This window comes from Pelecanus crispus, chromosome 9 (assembly GCF_030463565.1).
Source record: "Pelecanus crispus isolate bPelCri1 chromosome 9, bPelCri1.pri, whole genome shotgun sequence".
Classification (NCBI taxonomy): Eukaryota; Metazoa; Chordata; class Aves; order Pelecaniformes; family Pelecanidae; genus Pelecanus; species Pelecanus crispus.
Window position 1 is genome coordinate 31,743,615 of NC_134651.1, and position 16,643 is coordinate 31,760,257.

Here is a 16,643-nt window from a genome sequence, read left to right on the forward strand (position 1 = left end):
ACCTTGGCCAGCCTGACCGTGTAGGAGGGAAGAGGGGAGCCTATCTGGAGCCAGATTAGCTCCTCTGGTACAGTTGCATACACACTGGCTCAGGGCATCAGGCTAAAGAACAGCAAATTAAGTTCTGAAACAGCAAACTGGGAGATTGAACTGCCTTCCTAATTAACCGGTAAAGAAATTGATTTTGAGAGTTCTCTTTATTGCAAGCTAGAGAACCATAACATGCCACTAAACAAAAGCCACGACTCCATTAATCTCTGTAGATCTGTGCTGGGATTTAGCTATAGCAACACCAAGAGACATCACTAAGTGCTGAAAGTCTCAGCAGCTGTCTGATCTTTGGGCAAGAACAGCCCTGTTCCACAGGCATGAGCTCATTCCTCACTGCTAGCATGCTTCAGAAAAAAAGAAAGCTTTTTTTTCTAACATTACTGCTCCATGTCAACTCTTGCTCCATTGTTTAGAGACATTATGGAGTAGGGAATGGGAAAAGTTGACATGACATCATTGCAAAAAAATCAAGAATTCCCTATGTCACCAAAATGGATGAGAAATACCAGACTTTACAGCCTCTTTCTGAAGCTCAGAAAGGAAAAACAAACAAGTTCTTACAAATGGAAGCAAACACACCCCTGAGTTCAGGAAGTAGTTCAGTTACACAGCATAACATCCTGCTTCCAACAATGACAGCAAGACCTTCCCGTCTTCCCCGAGGTGTTGCCCTCTATGTGAGAGCAGCTGGAGTGCATGGAGCTCTGCCTGGGGATGGATGAGGAGCCAAATGAGAGCTTATGGGTGAGGATTCAAGAGAGGACAGGTAAAGGTGACACTACAGTGGGTGCCTGCTACAGGCTGCCTGACTAGGAAGAACAAGTGGATCAGGCCCTCTACAAAAAGATAGGAGCAGCTTCATGTTCACAGGACCTGGTCCTCATGGACTTCAACCACCCGCATATCTGCTGGAGGGACAAGACAGCAGGACTTAAGCAGTCCAGGAGATTCCTGGAGTGCGTTGATGATAACTTCCTCCTCCAAGTGACAGAGGAGCCAACAAGGAGAGGTGCTCTGCTGGACCTCATACCCACAAAAAATGAGGGGCTTGTTGGGAAGGTGACAGTCAAAGGCAGCCTTCGTGGAGGTCAGGACCCTGACGGCAGGGAGGAGGGTAAAAAGCAAGCTGGACTTCAGGAGAGCAAGATTTGTCCTCTTCAAAGACTTGCCTGGAAGAGTCTCAGGAGATATGGCCCTGGAGGGAAGAAGGGCCCAAGAAAGCTGGTTAACATTCAAGGACTACCTTCTCCAAGCTCAACAGTGGTCCACTCCAACGTATAAGGAGTCAGGCAAAAATGCTATGAGGCCTGCATGGATGAACAAGGAGCTCCTGGACAAACTCAAACACAAAAAGGAAGCGTATAGAAGGCGAAAGAAAGGACAGATAGCCTGGAAGGAATACAGAGACATTGTCTGAGCATCTTGGGATGAAATCAGGAAAGCTAAAGCCCCAGAGGAACTGCATCTGGCCAGGGATTTCAAAGACAACAAGAAGGGCTTGTACATAGGTGACTAAAGGAAGACTATGGAAAATGTGGGCACATTCCTCTATGAGACCTGGGACCTGGTTACAGAGGACATGGAAAAGGCTGAACTACTGAAGTGCTGCCTTTGCCTCAGTCTTTACTAGCCTTCAGGAATCCCAGGTTCCAGAGTCCAGGAGGATAATGTGGAGCAAGGAAGATGTATCCTTGGTGGAAGAGGATCAGGTCAAGGATCTTTCACAAAACAAAACTGGACATATGTAAGTCCATGGGCCCTGATGGGATGTAGTCACGAGTGCTGAGGGAGCTGGCAGATGTTATTGTGAGGCCACTCTTGATAATCTTTGATCAATCATAGCAATTGGGAGAAGTGCTTGAAAACTTCCCTGAAGAACAAAGCAAATGTCACTCCAATCTTCAAGAAGGGCAAGAAGAAGGACCCAGAGAACTACAGCCCAGTCAGCCTCACCTCGGTCCCTGGGAAGGTGATGGAGCAGCTAATCCTGCAAACTATTTCCAGGCACATGAATGACAAGAAAATCATCAGCAGTAGTTTGCATGGATTTACCAAGGCTAAGTCATGCTTGACCAACTTGATAAAAGTCTATGATACAACAATTGACCTGGCAGATGAGGGGAGAGCAGTGGATACCTGGACTTCAGTAAGGTCTTTGACAGTCTCCTATAAGATCCTCGTAGGGAAGCTGTTGATGTACTGGCTGGATAAGCAGACAGTGAGGTGGATTGAAAACTGGCTGAATGGCCGGGCCCACAGGGTGGTGGTCAGTGGCATGAAATCTAGTTGGAGGCCAGTAACTAGCGGTGTGCCCCAGGAATCAATATAGGCCCAGTCCTGTTTATCGTCTTCATTAATGATCTGGATGATGGGGCAGGGTGTACCCTCAGCAAGTTTGCAGATGACACCAAACTGGGAGGAGTGGCTGATTGCACCAAAGGGTCATGCTGCCACCCAGAGGGACCTTGTCAGGCTGGAGAAATGGGCTGACAGGAACCTCCTGAAGTTCAACAAGGGGAAGTGCAAAGTCCAGCACCTGGGGAGGAACAACCCCATGCATCAATACATGCTGGGGGCCACCCAGCTAGAAAGCAGCTTGGCAGAAGAGGCCCTGGGGGTCCTGGTGGACACCAAGTTAAACATAAGTCAGTAATGTGCCCCTGCCACAAAGAAGGCTAATGGTATCCTGGGCTGCATTAGGCAAAGTATTGCCAGCAGGTTGAGAGAGGTGATCCTTCCCCTCTGCTCAGCACTGGGGAGGCCACACTTGGAGTGCTGTGTCCAGTTCTGGGTGCTCCTCAGTACAAGAGAGACATGGGTATACTGGAGAGAGTCCAATGGAAGGCAACAAAGATGATTAATTGACTGGAGCATCTCTCACATAAGGAAAGGCTCTCTCACATAAAAGCTGGGACTGCTTAGCCTAGAGAAGAGAAGGCTTGGGGGGGCCTTATCAATGTATTTAAAGACCTGATGGAGGGTGCAAAAAAGATGGAGCCAGGCTCTTTTCAGTGGTGCCCAATGACAGGACAAGAGGCAACGGGCACAAAATGTAACACAGAAGGTTCCCTATGAACATCAGGAAGCACTTTTTCCGCTGTGAGGGTGACCAAGCAGTGGTACAGGTTGCCAGAAGTTGTGAAGTCTCCACCCATGGAGATATTTAAAAGCTGTCTGGACATGGTCCTGGCAACTGGCTCTGGGTGACCCAGGTTGAGCAGGGAGGTTGGACCAGATGACTTCCAGAGGTGCCTTCCAACCGCAGCCATTCTATGATTCGGTAAACGTAACTATCTCTGCTTCACACGTGAAACACACTGTGCACCAAGGTGTTCTCACATGAGCTAACTGCAAGACTCTTGCTTACAGACAGCAAGGCAATTCCTCTTATTTGGGTAAGACAAGTAACTTTACAAATTCTCAACACACAGCCCTTTCTTCTGCCACATCTTCCATGGCTCTTCAGTTTCCAAGCTTACACTTGGTTACAGCACACCTACAAGAAATGCTGGCAAGCTGCGTAAGTTTAACATTCAGATACCTGCTTAAAATCGTTCAGGAGACCTAAACACATCTCTCTAGCAAGTTCTCAGGCTTTGTTCCTCACTCAGATGCAAGGGGAAAACAGGTTCCAGTATTTCATTTTTTAAAACCAATAAAATCCCCACTAGGTTTGAGTGGTTTCACAGGAGAACTTTTGTGTTTAGGTCAGAGATAAATTTCTGCAGCAGTAGATTCTGTTGCAACTACAACAGCCTACTCACTGCAGTAGAAGCTGATTATTAGGGACGGTGCTTACAGAACTCTTATGTTGCTCCTGGGCATCATGGGGTTGTAACTGGCATCCTGAAGGAAATCAGTTATGGCAGGTGATGGTCAGAACCACATCTACATCTTTGAATTTCACCACATCTGGCTTATTGTGGTAGGCCCTTTTTGGCAAGAAACAGAAGGTAAGACTGCCAGACCACTGAGAAAACTGTGTGAACTACATAAGAGACCAGAGCAAGGTATGGATGCCAAGCTGCAGAGAAATAACGAGCATTTGAATTTGCAGGGATGCACTGCAAGGTCTTCTCCTAGGGAAACAGAGCTGTTACAACTGCAGATGGTTACCACTGTCATCAAAGGATGATGCTGTGAACAAGTGTCCTCTCTGTGGTCTGTGACAGCCCAACGGTGTCTCTCTTTCTGCCCCCACCACCTCATATGCACTGGGAGGCTACCAAGACTGGGGACACAGCACAGAAGGGCATCATAGCAGCCAAGAACAAGACAACTCTACAACCAAGGAGCAGGGCTCTTGCACCACTGTTTGAGATGTTTGGCTTTTTGTACAGTTTAATACCTATTTGCTTCCAACGACTGATGTTCTGGAGAAGAGAAGACTTTGCTAAAGATCCAGCCTCCTACCCACAGCAAGAACTGCAGCTAAAGAGCTCTAAGGCCACTGCAGGGCCCAGTCCTTCACCAAACCCCAGGAAGGCCAGGCTTGGCTCTTCTGATTTTTCCTTGTTAAACACAGAAAAATATCCCAGCTCAGCCACAGCTGCGAGCAAGATGCTTTGTAGGCCAGCATGCTTCTAGCAACCACCACTTTTTTTCCTTTTTTTTTTTTTTTTTTTAAATAATAATTCCATGTGTTCTACCATCACAAGGGATAATGATTCAGGCTGACCTGCATTATACAGGCATCGAGCCTCACACACAGCATTGATTTCAAGTTGCTGTGGTTGAACTAGAGAACACTGAATCATGACAAAGATGTCAAAAGATGCAGAATCCACCACATTCACAGATGAGCTGTATCAGCATTTAATTACTCTCCTGGTTAATCCAGTGTTGATGACAAAAGGCAGCAGGCAAGGACTATTCTAAGCAGAGGGATGCAGAGCCTGTGAGTATGCTTAGGTCACCTCCTAAGTGACAGCTTAGAGACAGCTTGCTGCACATCCTCTTGTCTGAGCAGCTCAGCATACACAATCCCTTTCCCCTTTTTTTGGTGAAAAACCATGAAACCCAGGAAAAGAAAAAAAAAAGAAAAGGAAGAAAAAAAAGAAAATCCAGCATACAGCATAAGCACTGCTGTCTCCCATTTGGAGGACAGAATTATAGAATTATAGAATCATAGAATAGTTAAGGTTGGAAGGGACCTTTAAAGGTCAACTAGTCCAACTCCCCTGTAATGAGCAGGGACATCTTCAACTAGATCTGGTTGCTCAGAACCCCATCCAACCTGACCTTGAATGTTTCCAGGGATGGGGCATCTACCACCTCTCTGGGCAATCTGTTCCTGTGTTTCACTGTCCTCATTGTAAAAAAGGTCTTCCTTGTATCTAGTCTGAATCTACCCTCTTTTAGTTTAAAACCATTACGCAAGGGGTATCACTACCCAAGTCCTATTGCTACAGGCCATAATAAAAAGTCTCTCTCCATCTTTCTTGTAAGTCCCCTTTAAGTATTGAAAGGCCACAATAAGGTGTCCCTGGAGCCTTCTCTTCTCCAGACTGAACAAGCCCAACTTTCTCAGCCTTTCCTCATAGGAGAGGTGTTCTAGGCCTGTGAGCATTTTTGTGGCCCTCCTCCAGACATGCTCCAACAGGCCCATGTCTTTCCTGCGCTGAGGGCTCCAGAGCAGAGTAGAGGGGCAGAATCACCTCCCTCAACCTGCTGGCCACATTTCTTTTGATGCAGCCCAGGATACGGTTGGCTTTCTGGTCTGTGAGCACACATTGCCAGCTTATATCCAGTTTTTCATCCACCAGTACCCCTAAGTCCCTCTCTGCAGAGCTGCTCTCAATCCCTTCATCCCCCAGCCTGTATTAATACCAGGAGTTGCCCTGACCCAGATGCAGGACCTTACACTTGGCCTTGTTGAACCTCATGAGGTTCACATGGGCCCACTTCTCGTGCTTGCCATCTGGATGGCATCCCGTCCCTCAGGTGTGTCAACTGCACCACTCAGCTTGGCATCGTCTGCAAACTCGCTGAGGGTGCACTCAATCCCACTATGTCATTGATGAAGATACTAAACAGTACGAGACACCACTCATCACTGATCTCCATCCGGACATCAAGCCATTGACCACTACTCTCAGGATGTGACCATCCAGCCAATTCCTCATCCACCAAACAGTCCATCCATCAAATCCGTATCTCTCCAATTTAGAGAGAAAATGCTGAGAAGGAACATCAGAAATGGACAGAGAAAAAGAAAGGTACCCCCTAAGACTGTTCTGGAATCTGCAGGCAAGCAGGCAGTGATACTCCCAAGGGAGCACGACCCTCTTCATCCTTCCTTCCAGAATCCCACTGAGTCATGCAGTGCCCCCAGGTGTCTTCCAGCAAACACAAACCCCTTTATAATGCCTCAGGAATGGCAGTACCAGGCCATGAAGGAGTCTAGCCATGCTTTGGGCCTCTGCAGCAGGAAAGTATTCATTAGGCAAAACATAATATCCCTGCAAAGTGCATCGTGTTCCAGAAGGAAAGTATCTCACATGTTTCAGATGTTTGGCTAGAAGAGGAATCCCTTCCTGACCCAAAGCAACCCAGTGATTTAACACTGAGCATGAAGGCAGGACAGCAAAACCAGGAAGGTGATAACTAGCTTTTACTGCTATTCCTCATTCACAGGGAGCAGCGTGTATCATTAAATGGTGAATGAGATGACTGACTAGTCCACAGCCAGAAAGGCTTAGGGGTAGCTAACTGCTCTGCAATCACTTTCTGAACAGTTGCAACAGGTTAGCCAGGCTTGAGCCATCATTCAGACTGCACATCCAGATATATCCCTGTCTCACCCTCCCTCCATCCTCCTTTCCTTACCTTTCACTATCGACATGGTGTTTTGTCTGCAGTTTCCCTTTGTCCTTCTGTGGGGCTGGGTCTTCTAGAAAGCTGTGGTCCAGGCTGTCATCAGGAACAAAGTCCTCTACGCTCTGTACTTTTGCAGGGGCTTCAGGGTGGGGAGGAGGAGTGGCAGCAGCAGGATCTGCATTAGCAACAGGAGTTGTAAAACACAGGGTTCACCACAAGCAAGACAGATTTGCTTTTTACAGATCTATCCTGCCCAGGGCCTCTTCAGCACACAGACAGCAGCCACGAAGTAGGACCTCATCTACGCAGCAAAGGAAGAGGAAGGTTATGAACAGGATACTCAGACCAGTTCAGAGTCTTGCATGAAGGCATTCACAGACCACACACGGCTGCTGTGGTTTAATATGCACCAGGCTAACCCAGGCTCCTAAACAGTCTGAAAAACTCTCTAGCACGGTAGCTGACTCCGCTCTACAGTGAATACTACAACTGACCATACCACAGCCAGATTTTATACCTATGCTGTGTGCACCACTCCTGTGTGATGTCCCTTCATTATTCTCTTACCTTTTCCAGACTGTTCAGTTCACCCACTCACCTCCTCTTGCTTTTTCAACTGTAACTGTCTGTCCTGGTTTCGGCTGGGATAGAGCTAATTTTCTTCCTAGTAGCAGGCATAGTGCTGTGTTTTGGATTTAGTAGGAGAACAATGTTGATAACACACTGATGTTTTTTGTTGTTGCTAAGTACTGCTTATGCTACTCAAGGACTTTTCAGCTTCCCATGCTCTGCCAGGTACACAAGAAACTGGGAGGGGGCACAGCCAGAATAGTTGAGCCAAACTGACCAAAGGGCTACTCCATACTGTATGACGTCATGCTCAGTATATAAACTGGGGGGGGTTGGCTGGGGAGCAGCGATTGCTGCTCGGGAACTACCTGGGTATCTGTCGGCAGGTGGTGAGCAATTGCATTGTGCCTCACTTGCTTTGTATATTATTATTGTTATTATTATTATTATATTGTTATTATTATCATTACTATTTTACTTTATTTCAATTATTAAACTGTTCTTATCTCAACCCAGTTTTCTCACTCTTACTCCTCCAATTCTCTCCCCCATCCCATCGGGGTAGCGGGAGTGAGTGAGCAGCTGTGTGGTGCTTAGTTGCTGGCTGGGGCTAAACCACGACACTGTCAAAGGCAGGATTTTTCACACTGTGCTTTTTAGATGCCCTGTGTAACCAAAAGCTCAAGAGCTACTGCAAATAGAGACTTGCTTTAATATAGCTTATTTATAGAGACACGATTACCCATCCTAAAGGTATCAGGATGAAATCTCATGAAATTAGCATAACCAAGAAGCCTAAAGCAATAAACCTTTTCAGAATTTGCAATATTCAACATTTTCCTTCTGCCCGGACTGCACTTCACATCTAGGCTCTTTTCTTTTGGGTGAACAAGATTTGTATATTTTTTTCTAGATTTTGCTCTACTACTATAGCTTTCAGATCACTTTTGCACACAAATAACTCTATTACTAATGCCATAGAGTAGCACTGGTATAAGAAAAAATACAGCCAAAAGAATTACTACTGCAAGACTTCAAGGGAAAGCTTAAATAGCAGCTCCCATAAAAACAAAATATTACTTTGTGACAGTGGTTTTTCAACTGCTTTCCAATTAGCTAGTCGCTAGGTACGTTCCAGTAGAGGTGCAAACCCTTAGCATGCTACATAAACCTAATAACTCTCACAGATCAGCTTTTCCTAGCTGCCTTTTGCAACCCTCCTAAAAAGCACCCTTGAGATACCAGGACTGCAGGCCACAAGCCTAAAAGAGTTCTCAAGCTAAGAGACAGATTTAAAAAAAAAGAAAAAGAAAAAAACCAAAACCCAAAGACTGTAACACTAGCAGTAGACCACTTGTCTTTTTTCTACATATCAATATGAAAAAGGTTTTTTTATTGACAAGGGATTTCTAACATTTGCTCCTCTTTGTTTGTTTGTTTCTGGCAGGAAGAGTCATAAACAAACTGAAATGGGTGTAGTGTGTCTTAACTGGTAACAGATTCAGGATGCAGAACATTGTGTGCAGATCTAAAACTGAAAGATTTCAACATCTGACACTGCAAACCGTGTTCCCAGCACCTCCTCCTTTCTTTCTGTGGGTGTCTCAAGAGTACTGTGAGCTCTAGGGATTGACAGTTTGAGAGGGAAGGTATTTCCAAAGGGTGATTCAAACCATGTCATACTAATGATTTTTAGGCAGTGCCAGCTCTGCAGCTCCAGTTAGCTTCACAAAAAAAGCGAATGTGGCAGGCAAATTAAAGTCCAGATGAGTAAAAGTATATGCAATAAAACCCTTGATGCTTCTGCCCTGCAACTTCATCCAGCAGGGGTGTGGACCGAATGCTCTGCTCTGCTCCATTGTGTACTAGTGCTAAGGAAGAAGTCAAGGCGGGCTGCCCTCCTCCTAAGACCATCTCTGAAGGAGCATATTCCCCCGGAGGGGAATCTGCTGCAGAGCTTGGACTTACGTGATCATTTCTGGCTGAATAGCCTTTAAAATCAGCACTCTGCTGTTCTCTGTTAACACACAGGAGCCCCTTTGAGCTGCCAGACTTTTGTGAAGACAGATCTTCAAATAGCTTCTCTAATGATTTTCTGGCTATTCAAGAGGCCTATGTGCTCCTGGTAAGAAGTTGACAGTTATTTTTTTAGCATTCCCTGCATGTTCAGTACCTTCCTCCTGAAGCATGCTACAATCACCACCCAGGTGGCTGGACACAGTCCCCATCCAAGACCATCACAGAGACAAACCAAAATGCCAATCATGAGAAAAACAGAGTGACAGCACAGCTCTCCTTGGACACATGCTGCACAAACTTGGGCCTTTGGTCTTCAGGCGCCTGCCTGCTCAGCCTCTTGCAGAGAAAAAATGAACAGGAAAACAGAGAAACTCCCACAGGTGACACCCTGCCTAGAAACTGCACTCCAGCACTTACCTGGCTGGGGAGGAGAGGGGTCTGATGCAGGAGACGTCCCAAACAGGCGTGAAATAATGCTGCGCTTCGGTGGTGGGACTGCAGCCAGAGGTGCTGGGGAGGCTGTAGCTGGCAGAGGTGCATGCAGCTGCTGGGCCTCGGGTGCAGGCACTGGTGAAAAAGATGGGGGGGGTTCAGGAGAGATGGTGGAGCTTGTGGAAAGTGGCTGTGGTGGCTGCGGGGTGCCAGGGCTGGAGCTGCCTGTCGATGTGGAGCTTGGAGGTACTATGGGTGACTGTGAGCCAGAGGAAGGGCTTTGTCCATTAGTTGTTAGTGGCGACGTGTGCCCTCGACTTCGGGCTTCCATCATTTCAAGGAAACTGCAGGGAAGACAAATTGCAAATATAAGGCATGGAGAAAACATGCTCAACAGAGCACCAAGCACGATGCTGGGCTGCTTTGGCTATGTGCTGAGCTGGGAGAGTACAGGTCTGCTTTTGGTGATGCTGCGACTCCCTGGGCCACAATAAATCTGGTTCATGCACGTGAGCTAAACTCACCCCATCTGCATCGAGGTGTGGGGAATCCCAACCTGCCTTGCACTACAGGATGAAACCTACATTTACAATGCTGCTGGGAACTCCCTGGGTAGACAGACTATAACAGCATGCCAGGGCTTGAAACACAACCTTAAGTCAGTTCTTGGACAGATGTCTCTAAGAGAGTAAGTGCTACAGGAATGGCACATTTTTAGATTCAGCAGAAGAGATCAGAACGTTCAAGAAAACTCACATGCTATAAAAACCTCTTCTTTCAGCCAAGAATGGATTTGAGAGGAGAATCCTTGAACGTCTAAAGGATAGAGCTATCGAGAGGGCTCACAGAGGACTGACTGCAGTTATCCTTCTTGCAATGTGCAGATATACAGGCAGTCTCTCCCACTGCACACACTCCCCCTCTGTGTGGGAGGCAGTGAAGCCAAGCAGCAGAAGCTCTGAAGCAAGTTGTGGTCCTGGCTGGATTCCTGACTAGAAGAGCAATAAAGCCTGTGCTGCTAGAGAGGGTGAAATACTCTATCCTTTTCAAAAAGGAAACCAAGCCTGATCCTGCTGCAGCCTACTTCAGCAGCCCATTTGGTTAGCAGTCTTTTCACTAGCTGTAAGCAAAGAAACACTAACAGAAAGCCAGGCTTTTACTATGAAATGGTCTCAAAGTAAGATCTGCTACCTGCCGCATATCTGAGAGATATAAAGACGATGCTCAAAGTGAAGTATCTGGTATAAAATCTAGCACATATCACAGTCTCACCTCTTAATGAACTCGTGCACAGAGGCTCTGGGTTCAATTGCTTCTGCAAGACAGACAGACTTGATTGTGCTCCAGGCAATGAGTATGTCAAACAGAGACTACTCTCCCCTACAGAGCATGACCTTGTCCTTCAGGGACTTGAGCCAGCCAGACACCTTCACTAGAATGACTGCTAAGCAGATAGCAAACAGCAAGGGGCTAAAAGACTCTAAACCCCCTGGGGATATAATTTCCTATTTGAAGGAGCAACCTGATATACTTTCAAGGAACACACTAATATACTTTGTGACCAGCAGTGTCTGGAGCCCTAGAGAACAACATCCCCAGGAAGCAGTTACGTGAATTGGAAAACCAGGAGTCCTTCCTAACTAAGGAACTGGATAAAGTGAGGATAAAAGGTAGCACTAAAAAGCAGTATTAGCTAGGAGAGAAATCCTTGAGTTCCTTAAGGATTAGCCTTAAGATATAGTTCAGCATTTCAATGAAGTGGTACAGACACCACAGAAATGCTCATGAGGTTGCAAGTTGGGAGGCAGCATCAACAGAGAGGAGGAAAGGACAACATACAGAAAGAACTGTATGATGCTGAATAACAAGAAATGGGAAGAAATTCAACAGTACAAAGGAAATAGTCATCTGCTCAAGGGCTAGGAAACAAGCATTCTTGTTCCAAGTTCACCAAACAAGAACAGCTAGGAAAGACTCGCCTCAGTTGTTTCAGAAGACCAGACTAAAGGCTGCAAACGCAATACTGCCTGGGAGGAGCAGAAAAGGAGCCTGGCTGTCACATGGCTGTCTACTGCCTGTCCCCTGAGACAGCTGTCAAGGAACCTAAGTTAGTGCCACACTGTGGTAGCATCACTGATGCTTCCACCAGGATCTGGGGCGAGGCTTATGTGCTTATTCCACCCAGCAGACCGGCTCCCAGCAGAGCTGAGATCAGAGCATGTGACAGAGCATCCATTCCAGCATCCTCTCTCCCAGGGGACTAGTAGCTGGGGCGAGCTGTGCGACAACACATTCCACTGGAAATGATGCATGATTTGTCATGCATCAAAGAAAAAACATAAAGGAGCTTAACTCTTGCACTGAGCTCTGTGGAGACTGCATCAGGTTTGTTTGGAAGGTGCACAATGCATCACACACACCGCAAGAATATAACACTATTTTCAATGCATCTCTGTCACTGCACTGCAGGACTGAGCAATGGCACATCATTACTTTCTTGAGGAGGGGGTCACCATTCAGCATCCCTCAAGGCAGACTACACAAGGCATTTGTGGTGAGGGAAAGATAAACAAAGGGTACCTGCAATTCAGCCCTTGTCTAACAAAGTGAATGCTCTGAATCCACAAAGCCATGTGAATTGCTATGGCCTGAAAAGTCATCCACAAGACTTGCCTGCACAGGACATGTGGCTCTGCATTTCCAAGCCAGAAACACTGAGTGCTAAATTCTGACATCCCTCCCCTCCAAGCTTTGATTCAGGGCTCCTGGCAAGCTGAAGGCAGGACGGCTGAATAGCTCCGCTTTATGGTACTCATTCATCCTCTGCTCAAGCCCTACTCAGGGTTAGACTCCTGTCTCCCAACTGTGAAGAGAGATTAATCCCAGCTAATCTACATACACCCCTGTTCCAGTCTATAGCAACACTGATCCTGGCTGGAAGGCCTGCAAGCTTGGTCACTGCCGCATCCAGCATCCAAGATGCTGATGCCAGCGCTGCTCGCTCTCCTGGCTGAGCTGAGCTCTCTGACTGCCTACGAGAGCATCTAAATCACCAATGTTACATGAAAACAGAACCGAACAACCTCTGAGTGTCTGATCAGGATGCTGGGTGCCACCATTGAGGCATCTAGGTGACTCAGGTAGGATAAGACAATTGTACACTGAAGACTAAGGAACAAGGATCCTGTATGAAGTATATACAAAATATGTATCTAGTCATTTTAGCATACAGAATATGAAGCTCAAAGAGTACTTAAAGCTGGACCCAACAAAGCGCAGGACAGTCTTTACAATATCAGGATATCTGAAGATTTACTGTACTTTGTACTACCAAAGCTGCCCATTTTGGAAACAACCTGCTTTGTTCTGGGCAAGTAGCCAGCTCTAGAGGGAGGGAGGGCTGTGACTACCACCTGTTTCTCCTGCAGAAACACATGAATTTTAAGAGCTAGAGGGAAAAAATGCTAAATAACTGAAGTATAAAGAGCGTCACCCTTCCCTCCAGCTCAGCTAGTCTGGAGAGTAACACACATGCAGGTTTCTTCTGCATCTGTGCTCCTATGCCTTGCTCACCTACATTATGTGAAGGGCATAAGAACAAGAGACAGCAAGTTATTTTTAGTAGAAAGACACAATGGTTATCTGGGGACAGCATGACACAAGCCCTTACTGCAGCACAGCACCAAGGAGAGCTGTGGCACATGCACTTCATGTCACCTTCCTCATCTCCAACCAGACACACGGGCCAAGTTCTGTGCTGTGTGCCATGACACTGGGGAAATAAGGATGGTCTGATACCATTTTTACATGGGCTGCATAAACCAGCTCTGCTGAGCTTTCATATTCATATCTTCTTCCGTGAAAGAGGTGGGTGGAAAAACAGCATACATGAAAACGCTGCCAGCAAGCTCTCAGTAATTTCCAGGGTGGAGGTGTCTAAGCATCCTCCACACTTCGAAAATACTACATAATGCATGAATGCTTTCTCTGGCTTTACACACACTCTTCAGAGGCACAAGCATGGCTGTTTTGGGAACACACCAGGCCAAACCTGCAATGTGTCTGTTTTTTCTCATATTCTGTACAATCTGGCCACTGCATTCCTTGTTCTATCTTTTTTGTCGGTCCTTTGCAAAAGGAGTCACTCCAAATCTTACTGTGAAACAAGCAGCTTCACATCTACACTAGGTGTAGCAGACCAGGTCCTATTAAAGCACAAGATGAACTCATGGTGTGACCTTAGTACACTTGTGCTGTTGGGATATAGACAGCAAATGTGCCACACAAGTCCAGATGGGTCATCTGGCCTCACCCATGCAGGCTCCTTGTTTGCCTTTCACTCCTTCCATTTCAGGCCCAGTAACAAGTCCACATCCTCAAAACCCCTGAATAATTCAGTCAGCTGGACCTGCTCACAAGAGGGGACTTTTATGCAATTTTAAAGATGAACATGCTCTGCAAGAACAAAAATTCATCAGGGCCTGAGGTTACTGTTGCTCTGCTCCCAGAGCAAACAAAAAAAAGCACAAGAGGACTTATTAGCCTCACAGTTCCTAAAACTCAGCACTTACGTTCATTTACTACTGAAGATGGGAGCAGCCTGAAGCTTTTTGGCTCCTGGTTCTAACGTGCTGTGATCAATTTTTCAAATGTATTTCAGGTGGCAAGAAATGTTTGGGGTTATTTTATTAATTGTGAAAATTAAGATTAATAGGCTGTGTGACATCAATTTAACTGGGGTTATTGAGGGTTAGATTTCCACGTTTGTTTTGGGCTCGTTAAAGGTACTGAATGTGACTCCCCACTAAGCCCAGGTCCTTGAATGTGAAATCAATTGCCAACCAGGGTTGAATCCTGCTGCCAAGACCTTGGAGAGACAGCCCCTCCCCAAGAGCTCCTCAGGTTTTCCACTTGACACAAAATGGATGCAGCAGGATAACGCCCCCTCCACAACATACAGGACACGTTCCATGTTCTCCATCTCTCTAGCAAGATCAGTGATGATAGAGTTAGCTGCAATTAATTCTTAATGCAGCCCCACACAAAAAACATGACCTAAAGTCCCATCTAGTACATGCAGGCTCCTGATCTGTCTCATGGCAACAATGATTCACAGCAAGCAGAAACAATAAAGGTGGGGCAAGGGGAAGAGAAAGCAAAAGTGGTTTTACTTTCCTAACTGGTAATTCAGCCTTTAGTCGGTGTGATTCTGGACCTGTACTTCAATATAGCTGAAGATATGGGAGAACAGCTTGAGCATCAGGTCCTCCTGCCAGACAGTGCTGGTGTTATTCAGCACCATGGTCTTGCAAAATTACAAGCTGTGCTCAATACAGAGAAAACAAACAAGCAAATAAAACCCAAAAACCCAATCAATGACTTTGTGGTGAATAAAGCTGTCTAATGCAGGGAGTGTGTCTCCCAAAAGAAGAGTCCTCATCAGGACAGCGCAAATGCCTTTCTGCAGTCACTGGTCCATCATCTTCCCTTCCTGGACAGTAGCACCTGGCTATCCAGGGTCCCCTGACAATGCAGATAACAGCCGTAAGACACTGCTCAGGAAGGACCCAGAAGGATTTCTCTCACGTGGCAAACCTGGGACAGGTCCTGCCTCTGCAGAAGTTGTAGCTTGGATGATACAGTATCTCAGATAATCTGAAGTTCAACTGTTTTAAATGTATTTTTACAAAGTCTGACTAACAGTTTGTTTAAGAGCACTTAAACACAAGAGTAAATGATCTGAAAATTCATTTCTTACAAACAATTCCTGTGAAGAAGTTGTACTACAAGTGCTTACAAATCAAACAATCACACAGTGGTTTATAGGTGATGACTTCCTGAAGCTTCTCAAAACTGAGTGTGAAAGAAGATGGGATATCTCATAAAGCATAACTCAAGTATTCCTTTTCACTAACTTGTATCAATCCCTAGGGAAAAAAAAAGTTAATTCTAAAAGAGTTGATTACTTAACCCTTGACATTAAAATTTGTCTTTTTATATTAAAAAAAGAGTAACACAAGAAAAAATACAGCCAAGCATATAAGCTCGTGAAAACCATACATTAAATCTGCTTCTTATTAACTTTTGCAAATGTTTCCACCAGCAGCTTATTCCTGAAAAAAATGAATACGTAGGAAGAGCTTCCACAATTATTTCTCCATGTGTGCCATTCAGTGAGGGAACAGGCACGCTGAACATAAAAAGTTTTCCTTGTGTCAGAAGATAAGCTGGGTACAATTAAAGATGCAAAAATTGAGCAAATTAAGTACAAATTCAGAACAGAGTAAAAAAAGTCATTGCTGTTTGTTTAATAAGAATTCAGGAACTCTAAAAGGGCTGAAATGTGTTTTCAGCAGCATTGAAAACATAAAATCTGCAAAACCACAGGGAATGTACCAGAGCAAGAGGTGTGGCAGGCAGAGAGGAGACTTAAGTGCAGGGAAAGAGCTGGAAGCATCTAAACATGTCTTACACAGGCAAAGCCCAGACAGTGGCTGCCAAGGGATGGCTTACATAAGGCGGATGAGGCAGCGTTGTGTGCCACCTCGTGTTTTCTCTGGGATCCACATTTTGGAGCAACGGCGTTTTGTCCTCGGGTACCCAGCCACAGCAGAAGGAAGAATTTTTGTTCTCTTTCTGTTCTCTGATCTAAATTTAGCATTGGTCATTGTGACAGAGCAGCTACTAGATGTGCAGGGGGGTGAATAAAATAACCGAGATGTCCTAGCGCTGTCACCTTGCCTTGCCCCATG

General features: G+C 45.9%; 1 protein-coding gene across 1 annotated transcript in view; it reads right to left on the bottom strand.

Moving 5' to 3' along the window:
* RABL6 (RAB, member RAS oncogene family like 6) overlaps positions 1–16,643 on the bottom strand; it is a 62,132-nt gene that overhangs the window by 8,571 nt on the left and 36,918 nt on the right. Inside the window, exons 9-10 of the mRNA XM_075716648.1 lie at positions 9,877–10,235; positions 6,880–7,045 (exon numbers count right to left, since the gene is read on the bottom strand). Coding sequence (XP_075572763.1) covers positions 6,880–7,045; positions 9,877–10,235 — 525 coding nt within the window. The remainder of the gene's footprint in view (positions 1–6,879; positions 7,046–9,876; positions 10,236–16,643) is intronic.